Genomic DNA, 22,653 nt, shown 5'->3' with positions numbered 1-22,653 from the left:
GCTCACACAGCTGCTGGAAATGTATCAGCTGACTCTTCCGCAGTGCTCCTCTCTGCAGCTCAGGGGGCCAATGAGCATGTCTACATGTGGGTACTGAGTACTCACTGGAGCCAGGGGCCCGGGAGTCCACCAGTCAACGGGGCTCACGCCCCAGGGAAGACAGCAGGTGTGCCTGGGATGATAAGATCATGGCCCTGAGGGGCTGGCCCCGTGGCTTAGCAGTTAAGTGCGTGCGCTCCGCTACTGGCAGCCCAGGTTCAGGTCCCAGGTGTGCACCGACGCACTGCTTCTCCGGCCATGCTGAGGCGGTGTCCCACATACAGCAACTATGACATACAACTATCTAATGGGGCTTTGGGGGAAAAAAAGGGGGAGGATTGGCAGTAGATGTTAGCTCAGAGCTGGTCTTCCTCAGCAAAAAAAAAAGGAGACTTGGCATGGATGTTAGCTCAGGGCTGATCTTCCTCACACACACACACAAAAAAGATCATGGCCCTGGTATTGGGCATCATGGAGAGAGTCAAACTGAGTGATGAGGGCATGGTGGTGTTCTGTTCGCCTCCTATCCACCCCATTAGTGAAGGAGGGATCCCCCACTCTAAATAGTACGAGATGGCCAAACACACGACACCCGACACTGGTCAGGTGAGATGGACATGAGTTCATTAGTCACATATACTCACAGCCCTGGGGAGGAGGACGCAGCTCACCACGCAGGGCCACATGGAGGTTGCCCTGGGGAGTGAAGAGCCTGGGGCTGTGGGAGGCAGGCTTTGTAGTAAAAAGAGGGTGAGGTGCCGCCTGGTTTGAGGATGTGATTGACTGTTTGAATAATAAGGAGGTGAGATCTGTTAGGCTGAGGACTGGCTGGGCTGCAGCTGGTCTGGCTGATGGTGAAACTAGGCAGGTGGGGAACAGCCTCTTCTGCTGGGTGGGTGCTATCTGGTGAGAGCAGGGAACTCACAGTTAGGCTTTTGGGGACCTGTAAAGGCAGCACTTGAGCTCTGAGGCCTTATTATACAGGCAGTCAGGGAAAGGGGGGCAGTGGAGCTCCCCCTGAAGTGGAGAGGGCCAGCCTTGTGATGCCAGGAGGAAGAGCATCCCAGGCAGAGGTGACAGCTGGCACCTCAACTGGAGGGGTGGTGGTGGTGGGTGGGGTCCATGGAACCATGGAGGCCAGAGTGGCCAGAGCCCAGTGGACGAGGGAGCAGGCAGAGCAGCAGGAGGCTGGTTCATGGCTGGAAAGTGGAGCCCGATTTGTGGATAAGCAGCGGGAGGGGCTGGTCAGGGCTGGTGTGCATGAGGAGGGTTATACTAGGTGCTCCTGCTTGGTGCCCCTGTGGACTGGCATTGGAGGCTGGCAACTCCTCCTGGTCTCTCAGCATGGCTGCTGCCCCTGCTGACCCCCAATCCACTCTGGCTCCTGCACAGTCCCCTCCCTCATCTGCAATGGCACCTGGTGCTCACTGGGTGGCCAGGGCTTGGCCCAAAGCCTGTGGAAGGGGCTGGTGGGGGAGGCCGCCTGAAGAACTCACTGAGTCTGGGAGCAGGGAGAGTGCGAGGGAAGCTTCCAGAAGAAACGGGGTTGGAGAGGCAAAGGAGGAGGGCAGAGGGGCAGAGTCTGAGCAAAGGCAGGCAGCAGGCTTGGTATAGGGTGTCCAAGGAACTAGGGGGAGGCGCAGTACGCAGGGCAGCCCAAAGTTTGGACCTGGTGCCAATAATCGGGGAGTCCCGTGGATTGGGGCAGGAGGGTGGTGTGGTCAGCACCAGAGTTTTAAAGAAGGGCCCTGGTAGCTGGAGGGTCCTCACTAGAGGGGCCAATGGAGCCAGTTGTGGGGGATGCTGGAGGGAGGGGGGACAGGACTTGGACATGACATAGAAAGGAGGTGCCCCCACCAGAGGACCCACAACAGCCAGGCCATCGCTGAGTTAGGGACAGTGGGAGGGGCAGGAGGGGGCACCCTGCCCTGGGAGAGGAAGGGGTGTCTGCCCACCTCTGCCACATGTGAGAAGGGAAGGGAAGCCCAGCGAGGGAGGGCCCAGGGACCTGGGGGCAGCTGCGGGCCTGGAAAGTTCACCCCCGGGCCAGCCTCAGTTTTCCCAAAGGGCTCGCTCCTCAGGCCACGTGCACTGTACAGGTCGCCAGGTCCAGGCTGGGGCGGCAAAGGGGTGGTCATAGTACGCCCTGCGGGCTGCGGGTGATGGCCGTGCGCTCGCAGCACCCCGGGGAGGGGCGGGTCCAGGGAGGGGGCCGCTAGCGAGGCGGGCAGGGCGGATGGGGGGACAGTCCAGGGAAGGGTGGTTCAGGTGAGGATGCGGGGCCGGGGTTGGCGGAAGGGGGGCGCAGATCGGGTTGAAGAGGGAGAAGGGGCTGGGCGGGGTCTGAGGGTGCATGCGGGCAGGCGGCGGGGGCGGGGTCCCGGGAGGGAGTGGGGAGAGTCTGTGGAGGCAGGAATCCCGGAAAGGGAGCGGGGGCGGGGCGGGGCGGGGCGGGCGGCGGGGAGGGCGGGTCCGGGGAGGGGGCTGGCCCCGGGCTGCCCCAGCCTGGCCCGGCGCGGAGCGGGGCGCTTGGCGCCGGGCGCCGGGCGCAAGGCGCAGGGGCTGCGAACACAGGGTCCCCGGCGGCGCCGCGGGGACGGCCGCGCTCGGACCCCGACCCTGCCCCGGCCCCGGCCCGGCCCGGCCCCCTCCCCGGGCGCGGTGTCCCCGCGGAGCCGGAAAATGTGGGGCGCCCTGCTCGGGCCGCTGCTGCGGCTCCTGCTGCTGTCGCCGCAGGAAGGGGTGCGCGCCGCGCAGCCGCAGGCCCCGTGAGTAGTCCCGGGAGAGAGAGGAGGCCGGCCGCCTTCTCGGGGTGGGGGTCACGGGCACTGGCTCAGAGACATGCAGCGACCTGTTCAAGGCCACACAGCCTCCGCGCTGGGCAGGACCTTGAGTCTTGCCCCCGACCCCCACGGGTCCGACTGGGAAGGGGGCACCCTGAAGCTTCAGAAGTGGCCCCTTGGGGGTATAGGGACTCCCCAGAGCTAAGGCTACTAGGCCACCTCTACCCCACCTCGCCCCCGTGGGGTGATCGGGGCTGTCGGCTTGGGTGGCGATTTCGAGTTGTCCGTGGCATGAAGGTAAGAGGTGCGTGTCTTGGCTGAGAAGCGGGAGGAGAGACCTAGCATTCCGTTTTCCTTGGCAGGGCGTCGTGGGGTGTGGGGGGGAGGAAATGATTGTTTTGTTTCCACATTTTTCTTGAAGGTTGCTTACAGAGCTTCTGACAGGTTGTCACCGTGATGGGGTGAATTAACTAGCTGCTTAGGAGAATTTCCCATGAGGTGGCTTCATGGGGAATATTTCCAGACCTGCCAAGTTCGGGGGAACCCTGCAGAGCTGTGGTTCGGGGGCGGCCTCCAGCTGCTCAGGCTCAGCGCTCTAGTCCAGCTGGCCTTTAGGAGCCTTGTTCAAGAAACCCTGGTTTAGGAGTTCCCAGAAAACAGGTCCACAGTGGGCTGAGGTGGGTGGCGTCGCTGCTCCTTTTGGATCACAGTTTAAAAAGTAAGACTATCCTGTGCTTCGAGCAGTGTGTTTACCTCCCCTGGGCCTTGTGAAATTAGAACCCGATGATAAACTTTTGTCCTGATGCTTTCAAAGCTGGCATTCCTTAGAGTCTGGGTTCTCAGCCAGGGGATGATTTTTCTCTCCCTGGGGTCACTCAGCAATTCGGGAGATGTTTTGGGTCGTCACATCTAAGGAGAGGCAGTGCTTCTGGAATCTACCGGGTGGAGGCCAAGGATGCTGCTAAACATCCTGCCGGGCACAGGTCAGCCCCATCTGAAAGCCTGACCTGGCCCTCGGGGAGAGACCTCGCCTTATAAGGACCAAGTCCAGAGTCCCTGTGTTGCAGAGTGTTGAACGTTCTCAGGCAGGTTTGCCTGTGACGAAAATCATCTTGGGATCTTACCCACTGTTGAGTGGAATGGAATCCCCATGCTGGGAGACACACATTGCCAGCCTGGGGTTCCAGATTAGCCGGCCTCTAGGCAGAGCTGTGGTCCAGCAGCCCAAAGGAGCCCGTTTTAGGAATAGCGCTGGGTACCCACCTCTGGGACTTGTGTGGTTTCCGTGTGAGGGATCCCTGAGACCAGAAAGCAGTGTGGATTTGCGCACTGTTGTAAGACCAGTACTGTCTACACTTGACCAACACTGCCTTCCTCTGGTTGGGACCTTCCAAGACAAAGGATGAGAAGCCAGTGTCAGCCCAGATGTCGGGGTGCATGGGGTTGACAGTGATTGGCTGGCATGCACGCCAACAGCTGCCGCTCCGGAATGGCAGGGAAGGCGAATTTGGTTCCGTCTGGTTCTCTGGGCCTTTGGGTGAAGATGCCAACTCCGATCTGGATAGGGTTTTACAAGGTGACCAAGGAAAATGAACACGTGGATTGTGTGTTTCCCCAGAAGCTCTAACACACTCAGCACGTGCTATGTGGGAGGCCCTGGGGGTCAGCGGGAAGCCATATGGAAAGATTCTGTCCTAAAGGAGGTCCTGCTCCCACGCTGCAGAGGGACAGGCCACGTGGGAGCCCAGAGGCGTTGTGTACTCAGGTCGGTGTTGGGGTTAGGACACAGCCCGAACCTGGGGTGATTGTGTGCTCCAGATAGTACGATTACGTACTCAGGATTGTTGCACGCTCTGTGCACTGCTGGGGCCAGACACTGCACAAGGCCCCCCAGGGTCACTGCACCCTCTGGTCGGTGCTGGAGCCGGACACCGCCATCACGTAGGGAGCAAGAGTCTGCCCGTGCTCTAGACGGTACACGCCCATCCCAGCGTCGCTGTTCGCTCCGTTTGCTGTTGGAGTCGGACAGAGCGCTTAGGACGCTGGGTCGGTAATGTTCTGGTCAGTGCTGGATCCAGACAGAACATCCGTGAGACCCGGGGTCACTGCCTGCTCCAGATGGAGCAGTGACATACCCGGGCATGGGTGCGCGCCCTGTGCGTGGCTGAGGCCAGACACCGCACTAGGAACCGGTCATTGCAGGCACTTGTGCTGGTGTCCGACAGGAGATAGGGCCTCAGGGTCGTTCCTAGTGCCGCTCGTTGCTGGATCTGGCCAATGCAGCTACGAAACGAGGGTCTCCGCACGCTTTCCTCAGTGCTTGAGGCGCGAGTCAGTGGTCTATCCCCGGTGTCCTTGAGGCTCTGGTCAGTCCTGGGGTTGGACAGTCTCCGTGGGAAGGCGGCGTCCGTGAACGCTGGTCATTGTTCAAGCCGGACAGAGCACGGCGGGCTCCTAGGGTCAGTGCTGCGGCTGGGCGATGCCCAGGAACCCGTTGTGTCTTTTGAAACACCAGATTGTTCCTGAAGTTGTAATGAAGTTCAGTTTACCAATGATTTCTGCGATGGATCATGCTTTTAGTATCTTATCCATGAAATCTTGGCCTAACCTATGATTATGTTTCCCTCTGTCCTTTTATAGTTTCACATTTGGATCTCTGACCGTCTTAGAGTTCGTCTTAGCATATGGTGTGCAGTAAAGGTATAAATTCCTCCCTTTGCGTGTGGACATGGGGTTGTCCCAGAGAGGATCTGAGAGGTGGAAGTCTCTCCTATCCTATCTCAGTGTCTAGCCGAGGTTTCTCCTCTTGCCTGTTTCCTTTGGTGCCTGTGGTTCTGCACGGTTGGAACGGGGGTGCCTTTGCACTGGACGTTGCATTGTGAGTGGGTTGAGTGGTTATGGATGAGCCCTTGTGACTTTCCACGGGAGGCTGCGGAATATGGGGGGCCGCAGCTCGGAGGGGAGGACCTAGGCCTTCGGGTCAGGTGCCCTGCGGGCGCCCTGGGCCCTCTCCTGCCTGGCTGTGTGACCTGGCGCATGTTCCTTCTCCTTCTGCAAGGTCAGCTATCCCGTCTGGAAAGCGGGATAATGACACTTCTCTTCCAGAAGTGTCTTCACAGTCACACTGACGATTTTCAGAGAGGGCTGTTGTGATTCCATTGTTCACCCAGCTTTTCCTGTTTCGGGCCGTTTTGTTTGTTTTCGGGATTTTGTTCTTAAAATTAATGCTGCAGGAAGCTCCTCGCTTCTTGCCACTGGGTTCTGGAGTCTGGCCGAATCCTGGTCTCTCACTGACTTGGGCCCATGACCTGGCTTTTCCAGGGCTTCCCTTCTGACTCTGTAGGTGGGGGACATTAGCACTTCTCGCAGGTGGCCGTGAGGCTGCAGTGGGATCCTGCCGGTTCCTCAGCCTGCAGGGGACAGTGTTTTAGACTATGGGTGCGGCATGTACACAGGTGGCAGAAGGAGCCGAGGAAAAGGGCCAGAGACCAGAATGCAGAGATCTCAGGGGGTGTGGTGCTGGGCGGATCCAGAGAGGCTGGATTCTTATCTAATTGGGGGCTTCAGGGGGGAAGAAGCCCATCTGTGGTCTCCAGGGGCTCCCAGGTCTGCGAGGGACACAGAGGCATAAAGTGACAATGCCATTAGGGTGTGGCGGGTGGCAATGAGGCCGGTGGGTCCGACAGGCCCGGCCTTCCCCGCGCTGTCCTCTCTTGCAGGGACTGTCTGATCGCCGCACCCTCGGTCTTCTGCTCTGGAGTGGAGGAAGTCATCAGCGTGACCGTCTTTAATGCCCCAAGAGAAGTCACGGTCCAGGCTCAGCTGGTGGCCCGGGGTGAGGCAGTGGCATGGAACCAGGGAGCCGTCCTGGGTAGGTCCCTGGGTGCCTGATCAGGGCGTCCTCTCCCTTTGCAAAGTGGCCCTCAGGGCTTGGCAGTCTGGGCACGTCTTGGCTTCCCTCCCACCCCGCCTCTCCAGAACCCCCGCAGGGAAGGGGGGCAGGCCGCGTTCTCTCTGTTTTACAGATGGAGAGAGTAAGGCCCAGGAGGGGCAGCCACTGCCCCGCCTGGGAAATCCTCGGCAGCCCAGGTTCTGTGGGTGCAGGTCTGGATGGAGTCAGATACCCTGCCATGTCAGCTTTGGCTGAGGTGGCACTGGGCCCAGAGGGAATCTCATGACCATTTCAGACCTTTCCTTGAGCTTCTGTCACCCCTGTGGTGTTGACCCTGACCTGGGCTCAGGGCCGGCCTGTCACTGAGTGAGCTCAGGCCTAGCCAGCCTCTCCCCTGCTCTCCTTGGTCAACTGCAGATCACAACAGTGCTGGCCTCCGGGACACAGGTGGCGAGAGCAGGGCCCTGCCTCGGGGCCTGTACTCTGCGGGGCAGGTAACTCAGTCCTCACGCAGAGTGTGATGCGGCCGCAGGAGACAGAGAGATGATGGCGGGGCGTCAAGGCCAGCGAGGCAGCACCTGTCCCCTGGGAGACAGGGAGAGGCTGGCCCAGAGTGGGCACTAGGAGAGGAGCTCAGGTGGGCAGGAGGAGTGCAGGGGTCCCGAAACCCACATCAGGTTGGCTTCCACAGCAGAGAGTTTATGGGCTCTCGTTACTAGAAAAGTCCGCTGGCATCACTGACCCATCTCCCAGCCCCATGTCTGCATGGGCCTGTGTCTCCCCAAACCTCAGAGGGAGTGCCAGGTTCCCAAGATCTCTGGGAAAAGTCCCAGGATTCCCTCTGATTGGCCCCACGTGCTCAACCCTGAACCAATCACTGTGACCAGGGGAAGGCCTTTGTAGATTTGCCCAGAGCCCCAAGAGAGATGGGCAAAGCCCCACCAAACCTCATGAACTGTGAACTGGGCAGGTGGCTCCCCCAAGGAAATTGGGGTTCTGCTGGCAGGAGATGGGGGAATGGACACTGGGAGGCAAAAACAGTAGATCCTAATCAAGTCTTGGAGGCCAGAGAGCCTGGACAGGTGTCAGAATGGCAAATGATTCAGTTTGGGTAGAAGAGAGAGGGGATGGGAGACTAGTTATATCCACTGAAGTGAGGTCCACTGGGGACCTCAGTCTCTTCTTCTTTCTCTCCACCCTTCCCCTTGTTCCTTTCCCCTCGAGTTTTCTCTTTGCTCCCCTCACAGCTTACCTTGGTCAGGGGCTGGGGATGAAGTGAATTAAGTATGCAGGCCAGCCAACTTTCCCCTGAATAGCTCAGCTTTGTCCATCCTCTCCGGCCTTCAGCTCTTGCCAGCTCGGAGGAAACCTCTCACTTCTGCCAATCCCGGCCCAGCCCAGATCGGACCAGCGTGACCCAGGATGTGTGTTTGGCTACAGAAAATCCCTCTGGGTTGAGAAAGCCCCTGTTTGTAAGGCTGTAGCTCAGGGAGGCAGGAAGGCACAGCTCCAAATTTAACTGTTTTCATTTTTTTTCATGTTTTAGATAAAGGGACACTCAAACTCAAGGTAAGCTATGAATTTTTAGAGTCATAAACCCTACCTTGGAAATAAAGAATTGAACTGGAATGGAACAAGAGAAGTTGCATGTATTTCGAGAAAAATCATTAGCAGTGACATAAAAAAATGAATGATGAAGAAAAGTTTACAAAAGGAAAAAACTCATCCATAATCCCACACTTTTCACTTTTTCTTCTTTCCTGTAAATCCTTGTCCACATAAAGACATTTTCTTTCATAGTTGCGATTAAAGGGTGTTTCCTGCTATTTCCTCTTAACACGTTGATGGACTCACTTCCATGTCTCTGTCTCTGTAACTGTAATTTGCATCCTGTTGAAAACAGCATCCTATCACACATCTTTTGTACACTAATTTATTAACCCTCCCACCTCGTAGGTGGTTGGATTTTTTCAAGATTGTTTTCAGGGTTTTGATAATGTAATCTGAAAGCTGTGGGCGTCTGTGGGCATGAAGCTGTCCTCGCGTTCTGGATGCCTGCTGTAGGCTGAACACCCCGAGAGAGGAGTTATGGGGTCAGGACCCAGGCCTCTCGCTGGGCCCTGCTTTGTCTTAGCAGACACTGCAGTGCGCACGCACAGCACCCCCGTGGTACGTTAGAGACCTCACTTCCCCGAATCCTTGCTGGCATCGGATATTGTGATTTTAAAATTATTTTACGTACCAAACTACACTGTAGGTGATTCTCTGACGTGGGTTTTTAAGTTGGAGCCTTTGGATTTCAAGAGGTTTGCAAGGCGTGAAATTGTAGGCGTTTCTGGGTTAGCTGTTCCTTAACTTTTACTGGGTGCTCAAGGGAGTCCCTGAGTGAAGGGACTAAATGGAGAATCGTTCTAAACCCTCCTGCGCCTTCCCCAGGATCCGAGTGAAGTCTGCGGGGCTCCTCCTCCGAGGGGTGGGTCATTAGTGCCTACATGCTGTGGGACAGAGGTCTTCCTGCTCTCTTGTCAGTGGTGGGACCCTTTCTCTAAGGTGGCAGTTCCTACTTGGGAGGGACGTGTCGTGTCCCCCCGGCCCAGGATGTTTGGCAACGTCTGGAGACATTTGTGGTTGTCACGACTGGGGTGGGGGTGCTTCTGGTGTCTGGTGGGTGGAGGCCGGGGTGCTGCTCGGCACGCCGCAGTGAGGGGACGCCCCCACAGAATGAGCGGTCCTGAATGTCAGTGACGCTGGGGTTGAGGACGCTGCTCTGTGGAGCTGTGGTGTGGGCGTCAGACAAGAGCGTAGCTGCTCCTGGGGCGCAGGAACCCCCACTCCCCCACACCCACTCCCTGGCCCTGCCCGACCTGAGAGCTTCGGGTACACGTTTTGGAAGCCAGTGCTATGGGGACCCAACGTTGGCATTGGCTGCCGTGTGTGGGCCCTGTGCAGTCTGAGCCTCATCCTTTTCATGTGTGCAGCAAGGATGCTGATTAGAGGCCCTTGGTGGATCTTTCTAGAAAGCATACCTAAAACCTCACGATGGCTTGTTTTATTCTGATTTTTCAGACTTACCAGTGCATCTGTGTAACAAATGTCTCTTAAGCGTCTCTTAAGTTCTGAGCACGAAGTTGGATATGCTCCCTGCTCTCTCAGCCACCAGCCTTGTTGGTAGTGGGTGAGGGGTACGTCAGGCAGGAAAACCCCAATTACATAAATGTGGCCACCTCAGAGAGTAGTAAGTATTCTACTTTATTTTAAAATTTGTCAGAGAAAGGGAAAGAGCGTTGAGGGGGCCACATTTTATATGGCAGGGAGGGCCCCTCTGAGCTGAGACCAGAAGGAACCAACATGCAGGCATCTGGGGGAAAGGCATTCCAGACAGAGGGAACAGCCAGTGCAAAGGCCCTGGGACAAGGAGGAGGACGAGAGAGGCAGCCAGTGGCCTGGAGAGGAGCCAGCCAGGAGCTCCTGGAAACAGTGGCAGGGAGACTTCCAAGCCGTGGCATCAGCCCTCACCTGAACTCCTCTGCCTGGCATAGCTTCCATCTGGGAAGGCATCCTGACACCTCTTGCCACCACCCGTGGGTGACTGCTGTGTGTCCCATGCCCCTCGTACTGTACTCATGACCACTTATGAGCACGACAGCGCATCCCTGTGTTACAGAAGAGCACATGGAGCCTCTGAGGGTCCAGCACATCTGATTGCTTCTCTCTCGGCACACTCGGTGGATGCCCACAGAACCCCGAAGTCTGGGACCCATGCCCAAAGCTGAGGGACCTCCCTGGCCTGGCGGGGCAGGGCACTGGCATTATCCGGGGTGGGGGACAGGCCCGTAGTAGAACTGGCACCTCCAGACAGCCTTCCCTGGAGGAGGGGGCCCAGGGAGCCTCTTCCTGTAGTTGGGCCGCAGGCCCCCCGCCTTCGCTCTTGGTCTCCGGGGACACCGACTTTTCCTGGCCGCCTCCCTGATGAGCCTGTCATGTCTCCCTTGCTTGGATCTCGGCGCCTGAGTCCTTGGCTGTCACTGATGTTAAAGGAGCAAATGTGGGTCCTTGAGGTGGGGCTGGGGATCAGCTCAGTCTAGAACCTTCCGGAAAGACCTCGGAGGGCCGGCAGGTGCAGGACCAGGTAGGACTGCCGCTCTGTGCTGAGGAGACTTGGTTGGAAATGGCAACTCTGCAGCCTTGGTGACCTAGGGTGAGTCACTTCATGTCCCCAAAGGCCACGACTGGGGACTCAGCACCTCCCAGCACCTGGTGCTGGGGACCCCCCAGGAGGAGGGGACCAGCCACGCTGACCTCCAGCCTCTAATCCTCCGCTGCCTCCCCGAGAGTGGGCCCTGTTCTCCCCAGCCCGGACACTGTGAACAGAGGGAGGCAGAGGGAGCCCAGCGCGGGTTCGTGGTTGGTTTTTCCTAGTCTTCACTCCCTGTGGGAGGCAACGCCTTCCTTGGAAAGGGGTGAAGGTCTTCTGGGGGCTGCAATTTGGGGCCTCCTTTCTGTTCTCAGGGGCGGCCCCTTGTCTCCCAGCACCTCTGGCCCCAGCACACGGTCCTCCACCGCCCCTACCAGCTCCCTCCTACCTGTCCAGGCCCCTTCTCCTGGCGGCCTGGAATCTTTTCCTCCTTGAACAAAGGTCTCTGGCCCATGCTAAGAGGTTTCCAGAAACAGGGGCAGGTAAGGATTTTTGGATTGGAGTAGGGGTGAGGTTTAGCCTCAGATTGGTCCTGAGGATAAATTGCACTCAGGAGCGACCCACAGGCCTGAGAAGCCCCACCCTGAGGGTGGTGGGCAGGCAGGGCCCCTCTGATGCTGTTCAGAGCAGACAGGAGGAGGCGGCTGGAGGGAGGGAGGGTCCTGACACACCCCCACCTCATCTGTGAAATGGGTATGGTGGCCTGATAATTCAACAAAACTTAGCGTGGTTGTTTGCTGTGATGTGACGAGGGTCTTTTCACGTCTCGGGGGACCACATGGGTGGATGCTGACAAATGAGCCCCCGGGAGAGGAACACCCCACATTTGGATGGTCTTCAGGACGGGTGGTATGTGTAGCTCCCCGTGTGAACTGCTGATCGTGTAATGTGTACCCGCCAGGCGCACAGGGGTGGTCACGAGTGTTGCTGTCCTGGCACAGGGTCACGTCCGGGGAGGTGTGACTTGTTGGCGTTCATCATGAAAGGAGCCTCTGTAGTTATGACCCACATGCGTGGGTGTTCTGCTTCTCGCTCTCGAAAAACCGGAGGGAATTATATAGGATAGGTTCCATTCCCTGAATGTTGGAAATTTTGCCCTAAAAAAGCTTGAACTCCAGGGTGGATCCTTAAGACTCTGCAGTAGCTTTTGTTTTTTCCATCTATGTGGCAAAAAATAATTTTTTGTTTACTACTTTAACCATTTTAAAGTGGACAATTCAATGGCATTTAGCACATTCACAATGTTGTGCAACGATTACTTCTATCTAGTTCCAGAGCATTTTCATCACCCCAAAAGGAGACCCCGTTCCCAAGAGCAGTCACTCCCCATCCCCCTCCCCCAACCCCTGACAACCACCAATCTGCTTCTGTCTCTATGGATTTGCCTGTTCTGGACGGTTCACATAGATGGATCATACAATATATATGTGCAGTGTTTACAAAGCATAGAGGCACATAGATCATATGTGTATCCTATGTGTGTATATATGGCATATATACATATACATATATGCGCTGTCAGCCCTGGAGGTCTAGTGGTTAAGATTCGGCATTCTCATGGCTGAGGTCCGGGTTTGTGTCCCGGTCAGGGAACCACACTGCCCGTCCGTTGGTTGTCATACTGTGGCGGCTGCGTGTTGCTGGGATGCTGAAAGCTCTGCCACCGGTATTTCACATACCAGCAGGGTCCCCCGTGGTGGACAGGTTTCAGCGGAGCTTCCAGACTAGACAGACTAGGAAGAAGGACCTGGCCACCCACTTAACGAAGAAATTGGCCATGAAAACCCTATGAATAGCAATGGAGTGTTGTCTGGTAGAGCGCTGGAAGGTGAGAGGGTGGTGTAAAAAGACCAGGCAGGGTTCCGCTCTGCTGTCCGCAGGGCGCTAGGAGTCGGAATCGACGGGACAGCCTGACAACGACATGTACGTGCATATATGTGTATATGTGTGTGTATATATGCATAAACGTGTATATCTATATGAAGGGGCTGGGGTCTCCATCCTTTGCTCACTGGCTTTTTTTTGTGTGTGTGTGAGGAAGATCAGCCCTGAGCTAACATCCCTGCTAATCCTCCTCTTTTTGCTGAGGAAGACCAGCTCTGAGCTAACATCTATTGCCAATCCTCCTCCTTTGTTTTTTTTTTTTTTTTTTTCTTTTTCCCAAAGCCCGAGTAGATAGTTGTATGTCATAGCTGCACATCCTTCTAGTTGCTGTATGTGGGATGCGGCCTCAGCATGGCCGGAGAAGCGGTGCGTCGGTGCGCGCCCGGGATCTGAACCCGGGCTGCCAGTAGCAGAGCACGCGCACTTAACCGCTAAGCCACGGGGCCGGCCCCTCTGCTCACTGGCTTTGACTGCTTTTGGGCAAGATGAGAGACAATTCTTGTGACTCTACAGGGGTGAGGATAGCTTTGCAACTGCAGTCAGGAGGAGAAGTTCTGTGAGGTCAGGCTAGACCAGCGTTTCTCAGTCCCTGCACTTGTTGACATTTGCGGTGGGGCCTCCAGGGCACTGCAGGGTGTTGAATAGCATCCCTGGCCTCCACCCACCAGAGGCCAGGAGCACTCCCTTCCTCCTAGCTGTGACACCCAAAAACGTGTACCAGAAATTGTCAGATGTTTCTTGGTGTGTACACCAGTTGCCCCCAGGTGAGAAGCCCGACCTAGACCTCCACACTGCTTTCCTAACACCTGGGTCCCTTCCAGGGTGACACCCACTCCCAAAGCTCTGTGCTCTGCCTGCAGGTGCCCACGGGCCTCCGGGGCCAGGCCCTCCTGAAGGTGTGGGGCCGTGGCCGGCGGGTGGAGGAGGGTCCCCTCTTCCACAACCAGACCTTGGTGACCGTGGACGGCCAGGGCGCCTCGGTGTTCATCCAGACGGACAAGCCGGTGTATCGGCCCCAGCACCAAGGTGGGCGGCCGGTGTGGGCCAGGGGAGGGCCGGCCATGGCCTGGAGCTGCCACACGCCTCTCTCCTTTCTTCCAGCGCTCATCGGTGTCTTCGCAGTCACCCCGGGCCTGAGGCTTGTCAGCGAGAAGGTGAGATCGGCTTCTAAAACTCTGCCTGGAGCACACCCACTTGAGACCAGCTGGCCAGGGCCACTGTCAGCCACCGATCTTTCTCTTCAGCTCCTTCCAATCTCTACTTCCGTCTCGATTTCTTCCTGGGGCTCCATGTCCTCTGGGGGACCCAGGGGGAGGTCTGTGTGACAAAGGGCTGCAGAGCACTGGTGGGCGCACTGCTCTGTGATGAGGAGGCACCAGTGGCCCTGCAGTGCCCAGGGCCCCTCTGTGCAGGCTCCCGGCTGTGGACCATCGTTTGAAATCCTAATAACCTGCATTTATTTAGCATTTATTAGAAAGAAAATATAACTGCCACATCAAACCCATCAATTGTCCTTCCAAATAAACATTTTTACATAAAAAGAGCATTGGTTTTCTTTTAATGTTTTATTTGGAAATAACTTCAAACATACAGAAAAGTCAGAAGAACAGCACAGAGAGATCTCGTGCACCCTTCACGTGGCCCAGTCGGCAAACTTCCTGTAAAGGGCCAGGGAGTAAATCTGTGTGCATCCTCAGGCCATGTGGGTTCTGTCGCAACTACTCAGATCTGCTGTTGTCCCACAGACTCAGCCGTAGACAATGCTTGAATGCATGGGTGTGGCTGGTGCCAATAAAGCTTTATTTACACAAACAGGCAGAGGGCCAGATTTGGCCCAAAGGCCGTAGTTGGCCAAGCCCTGAGTGCAGCAGTGGTTCTCAAACTTTGGTGTACAGCTGAATTACCTGGTGGGCTTGTTCACACACAGATTACTGGGCCCTCCCCAGAGTTTTTGCTTCAGGAGTTTCTGGGGAGAGGCCCAAAGATCTGTGTTTATAACAAGTTCCCAGTTGCTGCTGCTACTGCTGCTCTGGGGAACACACTTTGAGAACCATAGATCTGGATTCATCAATTACAAACATTTTGCTACATTTATGTGCTTTCTCTTTGTCTGTGTGTACATATATGTAGATATGTACATATATGTAGATATGTATATATAATATACACTTATAAAATTATTTTAGTGATGTCATTTTAAAATAATTTGCAGATCTCACACCTCTTTACCCAGAACACCTCCGCCTGTATCCTTTAAGAAGAACGTTCTCTTATACAACCAAAATACAATCATCACATTTAGGAACTCTGACATTGATACAACAATATTATCTGATATAAACCCATGTTGTTCCGATAATGTCCTCCGGAGCATGTTTCTTTGCTGGTCCAGCGTCTCATCCCGGACCGCGTGTTGCACTTAATTGGCGTGTCTCTTGGCGTCCTGTAATCTGAATCAGTTCCTTGGCCTTTCTGCTTCTTTCACGGCATTGCCCTTTTTGGAGAGTCCAGGCGGTTGTTTCCAGGAACGCCCCCCAGCAGGCTGGCCTGTTGGTTCCTCGTGACTGGGGTCAGGTTGTGTGTCCTGGTGCGGGGTCGGCAGGAGCCGTGCTGGTCCTCCCGGCGCGTCGTATGGGAGGCCCTGACATTATTTTGTCCCATTGCTGGTGATGTAACTGCAGCCAGTGGTTCCCGTAGCGTCGGCGTGGCTTCTCCCACACGAAGTCCCTGTTTCCCCTTTACAATCAACACATAATCTGTGGGGGACGCTTGAGGCTCTTTGGACGCTCTGTCACCCACTAGACGCTCGCCCGCTAGTTCTAGCATCCACAGGTGATTCCAAAGTTATGTGAATCAAAACTTGCTGCGATGATTACAACGTGGTGATGTTTCCAATTCTGCTGTTTCTTCTACATTTGCTTGTTGGCATTCTGCTGGAGAAGGAGCTTTCAGAAAGGCACTGATTGTAAAGAAAAGGATTTAAGTCAACTGTACATGTACGCAGCAAAGATGTGAATGTGGTCTGCGGGCACTTCGGTGGAGGGAACCCCGAGGGGACACGTGTACAGGGCTTACTACCTGCGGGCGGTTCTAGCGCTGGGGAACATCACTGAGCAGGGCAGACACGGACGCCCCCGCAGCAGGGCTCCTGTTCTAGAAAATAACCCTGCAGAGTTCCCCGGTGGGCGGCCAGCCTGGAAGCTCAGTTCTGGGGGTACATGCAGCTTTTTCTTAACTCTCATCATCCCAACTTTCTGTGCTGCTCTTTCATTGGATATTTTTAAGTTGCCCATGTTTTGGTGCAGCCTTGTAGACTCACCTTGGTGCCTGAGTTTCTTCTGCCAGAGCAAAGCTTCGTACTTAACCACCGCTCCTGGCAGACATTTGCTTGTTTCCAAGTTTCAGCTGTTGTCAGAAGTGCGTCCGGGGTTGTCTTTATGTTTGAACCTTCTTTTCCACTGGGTTGTCCTTCCTCAGGCCCAGGAGTGGGATTCTGGGGTCCACAGCCGGGGTGGTGTTGAAGGCCCTGGGGGTGTGTTTTGCTTTCTGGGTGGACAGTGCTGAGTCCCTGTGCCCAGATGTCGGGGGGCTGTGCGCCCTCAGCCTTCCCCGAGGAGGGAGATGGCTCCGTCATTGACACTGGCTCCTGCCTCCTGTGCCATTGTTGCCCGCAAGGGCTTGATGCACCTGACAGAAGGACAAAGCCTGGGATTTGTGCGGTGGCCCATTTTCCTCTCGAGGTTGGCTGAGGGCCTGTGCTGGGTGAGGCCCAAGAAGGAGAAGATCATAAGAAATTGAGTCCAAAGGGCAAGGCTTCCAAGTGCTTCCGGGCTCAACGTGGACACCCCTGGATGCACAGGCAGCCCTGAGCAGAGGGGGACGGATCCACGTGCACAGGGTCAGCCACAGGTGGGGACCAAGGCGGGCCACGCTGTGGGGTTCAGGAGGCACAGTCGTAGACCTCCACCCAGAGCTCTGTGCTCCGAGTCAGCAGTGACTATCCAGTTGGGCATTGATGGCCCCTGCTAGATGCCAGGCTTCAGGTTTGTGCTGGGGGGTCAGGGGTGAAAACACCCGTTCCCGGCCTTCGAGAAACCTGGCATGGGCTGCCTGAGAAAAGACTCTAATGGCAGCCTGGGAGGACTGCCTGGAGGAGCCGTCCCTGGTTGGGGTGGAAGGGAGTCTGGAAGGGGGAGCAGGGCCATGACTGGGAGCAGGGAGCACAGAGGCCCTGAGACAGGGCTGGGCCACCCTCGTTGCCAATGGTAACTGTATGAATTTGCTGGGTGACTTAACAGAAATTTATTCTCTCCCAGTTCGGGAGGCCAGAGGTCCGAGGCCAGAGGTCCAAGGTCAGGGTGTGGGCAGGGCTGGTTCCGTCCGAGGGCCATGACGGAAGCCTCCATTCAGGCCTCTCTCCTTGGCTCATAGCTGGCCGTCTTCTCCCTTTGTCTTCACGTCGTCTTCCCTCTGTGCGTCTCTGTGACTGAACTGCCCCTTCTTACAAGGACCCCAGTCCCCTTGGATTAGGATCTGCCCTAATGATCTCACTGTAACTGGATTACCTCTGTGAAGACCCATCTCGAAATACAGTCGCATTCTGAGGCCTGGGGCGTAGGACGGGACAGACGAATCTTGGGATGAGGAGACACAGTTCAACCCATCAGAGCACCGGTGCCTGTCCCGGAGGAACAGGCCATGCACCGACAAAGACCCAGGGCGCGGAGGGCGGGCTGGGCTCGCGGGGGTTTGCTCACTGCTCTGTCTGTCTTCCTTGCAGCTGGAAGCCTACATCCTGGTGAGTGGCCTGCCCTCCTCGGCTCTGACTTGGGAACACTAGCCTGCCCTCTGCAAGACCCGGTCTCTGTTCACTCACCGGCCTTCCCTGCCCTCTGGGTGGTCTGCCCCTGCCCCAGCATCTCACAAGACTGGGACCCGGTCCCTCCCGGTTCCCGGGTCCACCCTGGGCCAGGCCAAGCATGCGTCTGTCTGTCTCTGTAGATTTGCACACAGGTCCCTAATGCTGAGGCCCCTTCCTCCCGTGTCCTCAGACACATCCCTTTGATGCCCTGAGCTTCTGTTTGCCCCCGTGTGAATGGCTAATCTTGGGGATTAGCCCTCCATGCTCACCCTGCCCTAGAGCGAGGGTTCGGAAGGTCGGCGCCTGCCTGGCACACACTCACTGCCCCGGTTTACCGTGCGCATCCGTCCCCTGCAGGACTCCCAGGGCTCGCGGGTGATGGAGTGGAGACACTTGCAGCCCTTCAGCTGTGGTGAGTCTCCTCCTGTCCTCTCCCCTCTCCCTTCTGCGGTTGGGGGCTGCACCTTCGCGTGGCAGATGCGATAGACCTTCCAGGAAAGTAGAATGTGCTCTGTCTGGGGACCCGCCGCCCCTGCTCTGCAGCGTTGGACCCTCTGCCCACGTTTCTCTGTGCCTAGGATCCAGCTGGGCACCTGCCTGCAACTTGAGACCTTTCTAGAATATCAGGGTCTTGTCTGTCGGGTCTCCCCTTCCTCCCACTGCAGGTCTTCCACCTCATCATCCCCTTGGGTGCTCTGGACCCCCTGTGCCTCTGTGAGCTGGATGCAGAGTTTGAGGTCTCCAGCAGGCCCGTGGACCGTGGCCTTTGTGCAGTGTCACACCTCTGGGTCCCCTGCCTGGCCTTGACCCCTCCCCGTGTCTACTCCCCTCCTCCTGATTCTGAGATGCCTGGGGACGGCTGGCAACTAGGGACAGGGCTTGTCCAGCTCTCCTACCTTAAGTGCTGAGCTGGGGGCTGCACGCGGGGCTGTTGGGGAGTAGGGTGATGGTGGAGCCAGGGGTGGGGCTCACGGCGATCTCTTGGTGACCCGCCTTCCTCTGCCTCCTCGCCTGGCCCTCAGCCTCCTTTCTTCCGCTTCCTCCTCCCTTCCTGCCCGCCTCCCTCCCTCCCCCTCACTAGCATTCTCTCTTCCTACCAGCAGATATTTGATGGGCACCAGAGTAGATGCTGACATGGGGTGAGCTTTAAGCCCATGGGGGAAACAGACATTAACTAAACCACAAGGATAACATCAGCCATGATGAGTGCTAGGAAGGAGAAGTAGAAACTCAGAGAGGGCAAAACAGGGTTTTCACCCAGCCTGGGGCAGCAGAGGCAATCCTGGAAGGCTGCCTGGAGGAAGAGCCTTTCTAGCAATGAAGTGGAGATGGCACAGAAGTTAGCCAGGCAAAGCGAGGTGTTCCAGGCAGGGGCCCAGCATGTGGGCAGCCCTAGGGATGTCAAGGAGACTGCGGGCAGGAGGGAGGCTCCAGGTGTGGGGAGTGAGAGGAGCAGCAAGACCCCTAGGGCCCTGTAGTCCACAGGGAAGTGTAGGGACTTGATCCCAACAGCACAGAGGAGGCAAAGGCCAGCCTCCTGTTTGAAAAAACCACTTGGGATATGTATAGACCGGGAGTTCTCAACGGGGCAATTTCGTCCCCCTCCCAGGGGACCCTGGTGATACTGGCTGCAGGCTTATGAAGCCCCGTGGAAACTGTATGCTGGCCACATACGCCCCAAAAGTCCTCTAACTGTCAAAGGCTCAGCTTCTCAGACTATCTGAGGCAACACGCGTTTTAGCCCTCACATCTTCCCATTCCGGCGCGGCAGGTGGAAGCAGTGGGCCCGCTGTAGGCTCCGGGATCTATTGGGAGCCCGGGGCGCTGCCCTCACGATAGAACCACTCAGGAGCAGAGATCCCCCAGCTCTGCCCGAGGCAGTGCCTCGCTGAGCTGCTTCCTTGGAGGCCAGTGTGAAATCCTGCCCTGACGCTCCCTCCTCCCGCAGAGAGCAGCTCCCGCCGGGCTCCAGGCGCCGACCTAAACCACAGACTGCGCCCTGTGCAGAGGCTGGTGGTGTTTCTGGGGGGTGTTGGTGGGGGGCCCTGCTCTGCTCTGAAGCGGGCAGAGCCCATGTGCACTCAGGGAAGCCGTTACCACCCGGGGGACTCTGCCCGCAGGGGACATTGGCAATGTCTGAGCACATTTTGGGTTGTCACAACCTGGGGGGGAGGATGTTACTGGTATCTAGTGGGTGGAGGCCAGGGATACTGCTCAACACCCCACGATTCACAGAGCAGCCCCCCAGCCCTGAATGTCGGCCGTGTGAGGTTGGGAGTGCCTTGAGTGAGGAGCAGAGTGGATGAGTGGGCAGCCTGTCTCCCTGCCTGGTCCAGCTCGTTGTCTGACCTCGCCTTGGCCGCAGGGCTCCCCCAGGAACCCGAGGTGCAGCCTCTCCCTATGTTCTCTCTTTAGCCTGGCGGGCTGCTCGTTCTGCATGGACCCACCAGCATCCGCATCGGCTCCAGCTTTCCTGAGGGGCTGCCTGGGGCAGGGGGAGGTGTAGGGTCCCCGGGGCGCCTCTGCACGTGCACTTGCCCCAGGGTGAGGGCCCATCTCTCTTCACACAGGCATCATCAACGTGACCTTCCCCTTGTTGGACCAGCCGGTGCTGGGAGAGTGGTTCATTTTTGTTGAAATGCGAGGCCCCGTGTACAATACAGCCTTTGAAGTTCAGAAGTATGGTAAGTCAGAGAATCTTAGGATCCTAGGAGTTGAGATCTGGGAGAAACTGCAGACTCAGTGATGACACAGATGATGAGGTGGAGGACAGGGGTGCCATTCACTGAGGGCTCAGTACAGCCAGGCAGGGTGTGGAGGGCTTGTCATTTCCTTTTTTAAAAAAATTGTCATAAAATATACATAATGAAATTTACCGTCTCAGCCATTAAGCGCACAGTTCAGGGGCTTTAAGTACATTGGGATTATTGTGCAACCCTCCCCACCATCCATCCCCAGATCTTGTTCATCTTCCCAAACTGAAACTCTGTCCCATTAAACACTAACTCCCCCTCCCCTCCCCCAGCCCCTGGCGCCCACTGTTCTACTTTCTGTCTCTGTGAATCTGACTCCTCTAGGGCCCTCGTATAAGTGGAATCACACAGTATGTGTCCTTTGGTGACTGACTTCTTTCACTGAGCGTAATGTGCTCAAGGTTCATCCATGTTGTAGCAGGTGTCAGGATTTCCTTCCTTTTTTTTTTTTTGGTGATGAAAAGCAGCCCTGAGCTAACATCCACACCAATCCTCCTTTTTTTTTTGTTTTTTTTTTGCCGAGGAAGACTGGCCCTGAGCTAACATCCATGCCCATCTTCCTCCACTTTACGTGGGACACTGCCATAGCATGGCCTGACAAGCGGTGCGTCGGTGCGTGCCCAGGATCTGGACCCGGGCCGCCAGCAGCAGAGCACGCGCACCTAACCGCTAAGCCACGGGGCCGGCCCCAAGATTTCCCTTCCTTTTTAAGGCTATCATTTCCTTCTGTTCCTTCACCCTTGTCCTGATCCTATGAGGCATTTCCATTTTACAGATGGGGAAACTGAGGCTGAGAGAGCCCTGAGGGAAATTGCTCAAGTAACAAGAGCTGGGGAGTGAACCTGGGCCAGAGCCACTTCCCGTGTGCTAAAGGTCTCCCTCATGGGGTGGTCAAGGGCCTCTCCTCTCGGGGGGAAGGCCCTGGAAGGAAGAGCTGTAGAGGTCAGGGCTGTGGGTTTCGAGCAGCAGAAGCTCAGGCAAACTCAGGAAGCCCAAGAAAAGGGATTTACGGCTCGTGTAAGAAGGCTCTCGGGACCAGGTTCTTCAGCATCCCTCCCTCCTCCTCAGGCTGCGAGTTGTGCAGGGTGACAAATGGCTGAATGCTCCCAGGACAGCAAAGAGCCACCAGCTTCAGCCACCAGCACCCTTGGGACGCCCCAGTGGGTCCAGGAGCCTGGCCACTTGTGCCCCCTGGGGCGGGCTGGAATTGGCTGCATTCAAAGCATGTGGCCTAAAACTGATGAGATGGGGCACCTCGAGAAAAATGGGGTCCTGGCCTCCAAAGATGGGAAATAGATGCCGACAGTCAAAATCCCCAGAGAGTTGCCAAGGCTGGTGTGGATTTGGATGGTGCCTGGGCTGTGGCTCTGCTGTCGTAGCTCTAGCACCTTCTGCTCTTCTGAGGCCCCCCAGTGGTGGAGGCCCCCTGCCCCCTCCTCTTTGCTCTCTCCCTTTAGTGTCGCCACGTTTGAACTCCTCATTCGCCTGCCCCGCTACATCTGCGACCTGGACGCCTGCGAGACCGGCACAGTGCAGGCCAGGTGAGGCAGAGGGGCGCCTCCCCACTTCCCCCGAGGCCATGCCCCTCCTCCGCGGACCCCCATTTCCTGGCAGGTGTGCGGCCCGCCCCGCCGCCGCAGCGAGTGAGTGGGCTCACCCGAGAGGGTTCCAGAGAAGGTTCCTGTCACGATAAGACTCTTGACCAGGCCTGGAGTGAGGGTCGACCAGAGGACGGCAGAGGCACCGTCTTCCTGCCCCCGGCCACCGCAGTCCTCCGAGGCCCCGGACCACCCCCGCTCTGCTCCCTGCTGGAGGTTGTGGCTGAAGCGACTCTTCCCGCCTGCGTCTCCTCCAGCCATGTGTGTTTTAAAATCCAAGGATTTGTTGGATGCACACACGTTTTGGGGTCTAGAAAATCCTACTGAAATGCCCGGCGTTGTTTCTTTATTCACAGCAGCCTCCCGTTTTGCTCCTGTGAGCAGGCGGGACATCTGTACATTTAAGTTTCACCAACATCCCTGAGACAATAGTTTTATTCCCATTCTCTGGTTGAGGCTCGGAGAATTCAGATTGCTGGTTGGAAGTTGAACTCATTAGGGCACTTAGGCCCAGGCCTGTCTGGTGCCCACGGCTGCTCCATCCTCTGTGTTGCTCTGCTCCAATGTGTGGCCAACCCCAGTGGTTGTTTCACACACCCTGCTGCCCTTGGGTCCAGAGTTCCTTTCGGACCCTCGGTCTCTTTTTCT

The 22,653-nt window shown here is 56.7% G+C and overlaps 1 protein-coding gene across 1 annotated transcript in view; it reads left to right on the top strand.

Annotated features, from left to right (window-relative positions):
• Positions 1–2,653: 2,653 nt before the first annotated feature.
• The window catches only part of CPAMD8 (C3 and PZP like alpha-2-macroglobulin domain containing 8), a 93,961-nt gene continuing 73,961 nt past the window's right edge, over positions 2,654–22,653 (top strand). The window contains 9 exon segments of the mRNA XM_058563435.1: positions 2,654–2,807; positions 6,542–6,693; positions 8,261–8,283; positions 13,654–13,819; positions 13,895–13,947; positions 17,574–17,591; positions 18,012–18,066; positions 20,225–20,342; positions 21,865–21,948. Of these exon segments, the coding sequence (XP_058419418.1) occupies positions 2,722–2,807; positions 6,542–6,693; positions 8,261–8,283; positions 13,654–13,819; positions 13,895–13,947; positions 17,574–17,591; positions 18,012–18,066; positions 20,225–20,342; positions 21,865–21,948 (755 nt within the window). The 5' untranslated portion in view covers positions 2,654–2,721.

This window comes from Diceros bicornis, chromosome 20 (genome assembly GCF_020826845.1).
Source record: "Diceros bicornis minor isolate mBicDic1 chromosome 20, mDicBic1.mat.cur, whole genome shotgun sequence".
In the NCBI taxonomy this organism is placed as follows: Eukaryota; Metazoa; Chordata; class Mammalia; order Perissodactyla; family Rhinocerotidae; genus Diceros; species Diceros bicornis.
The sequence above is the reverse complement of the archived record's forward strand: the minus strand, read 5'-3'. Positions and strand labels throughout refer to the sequence as shown.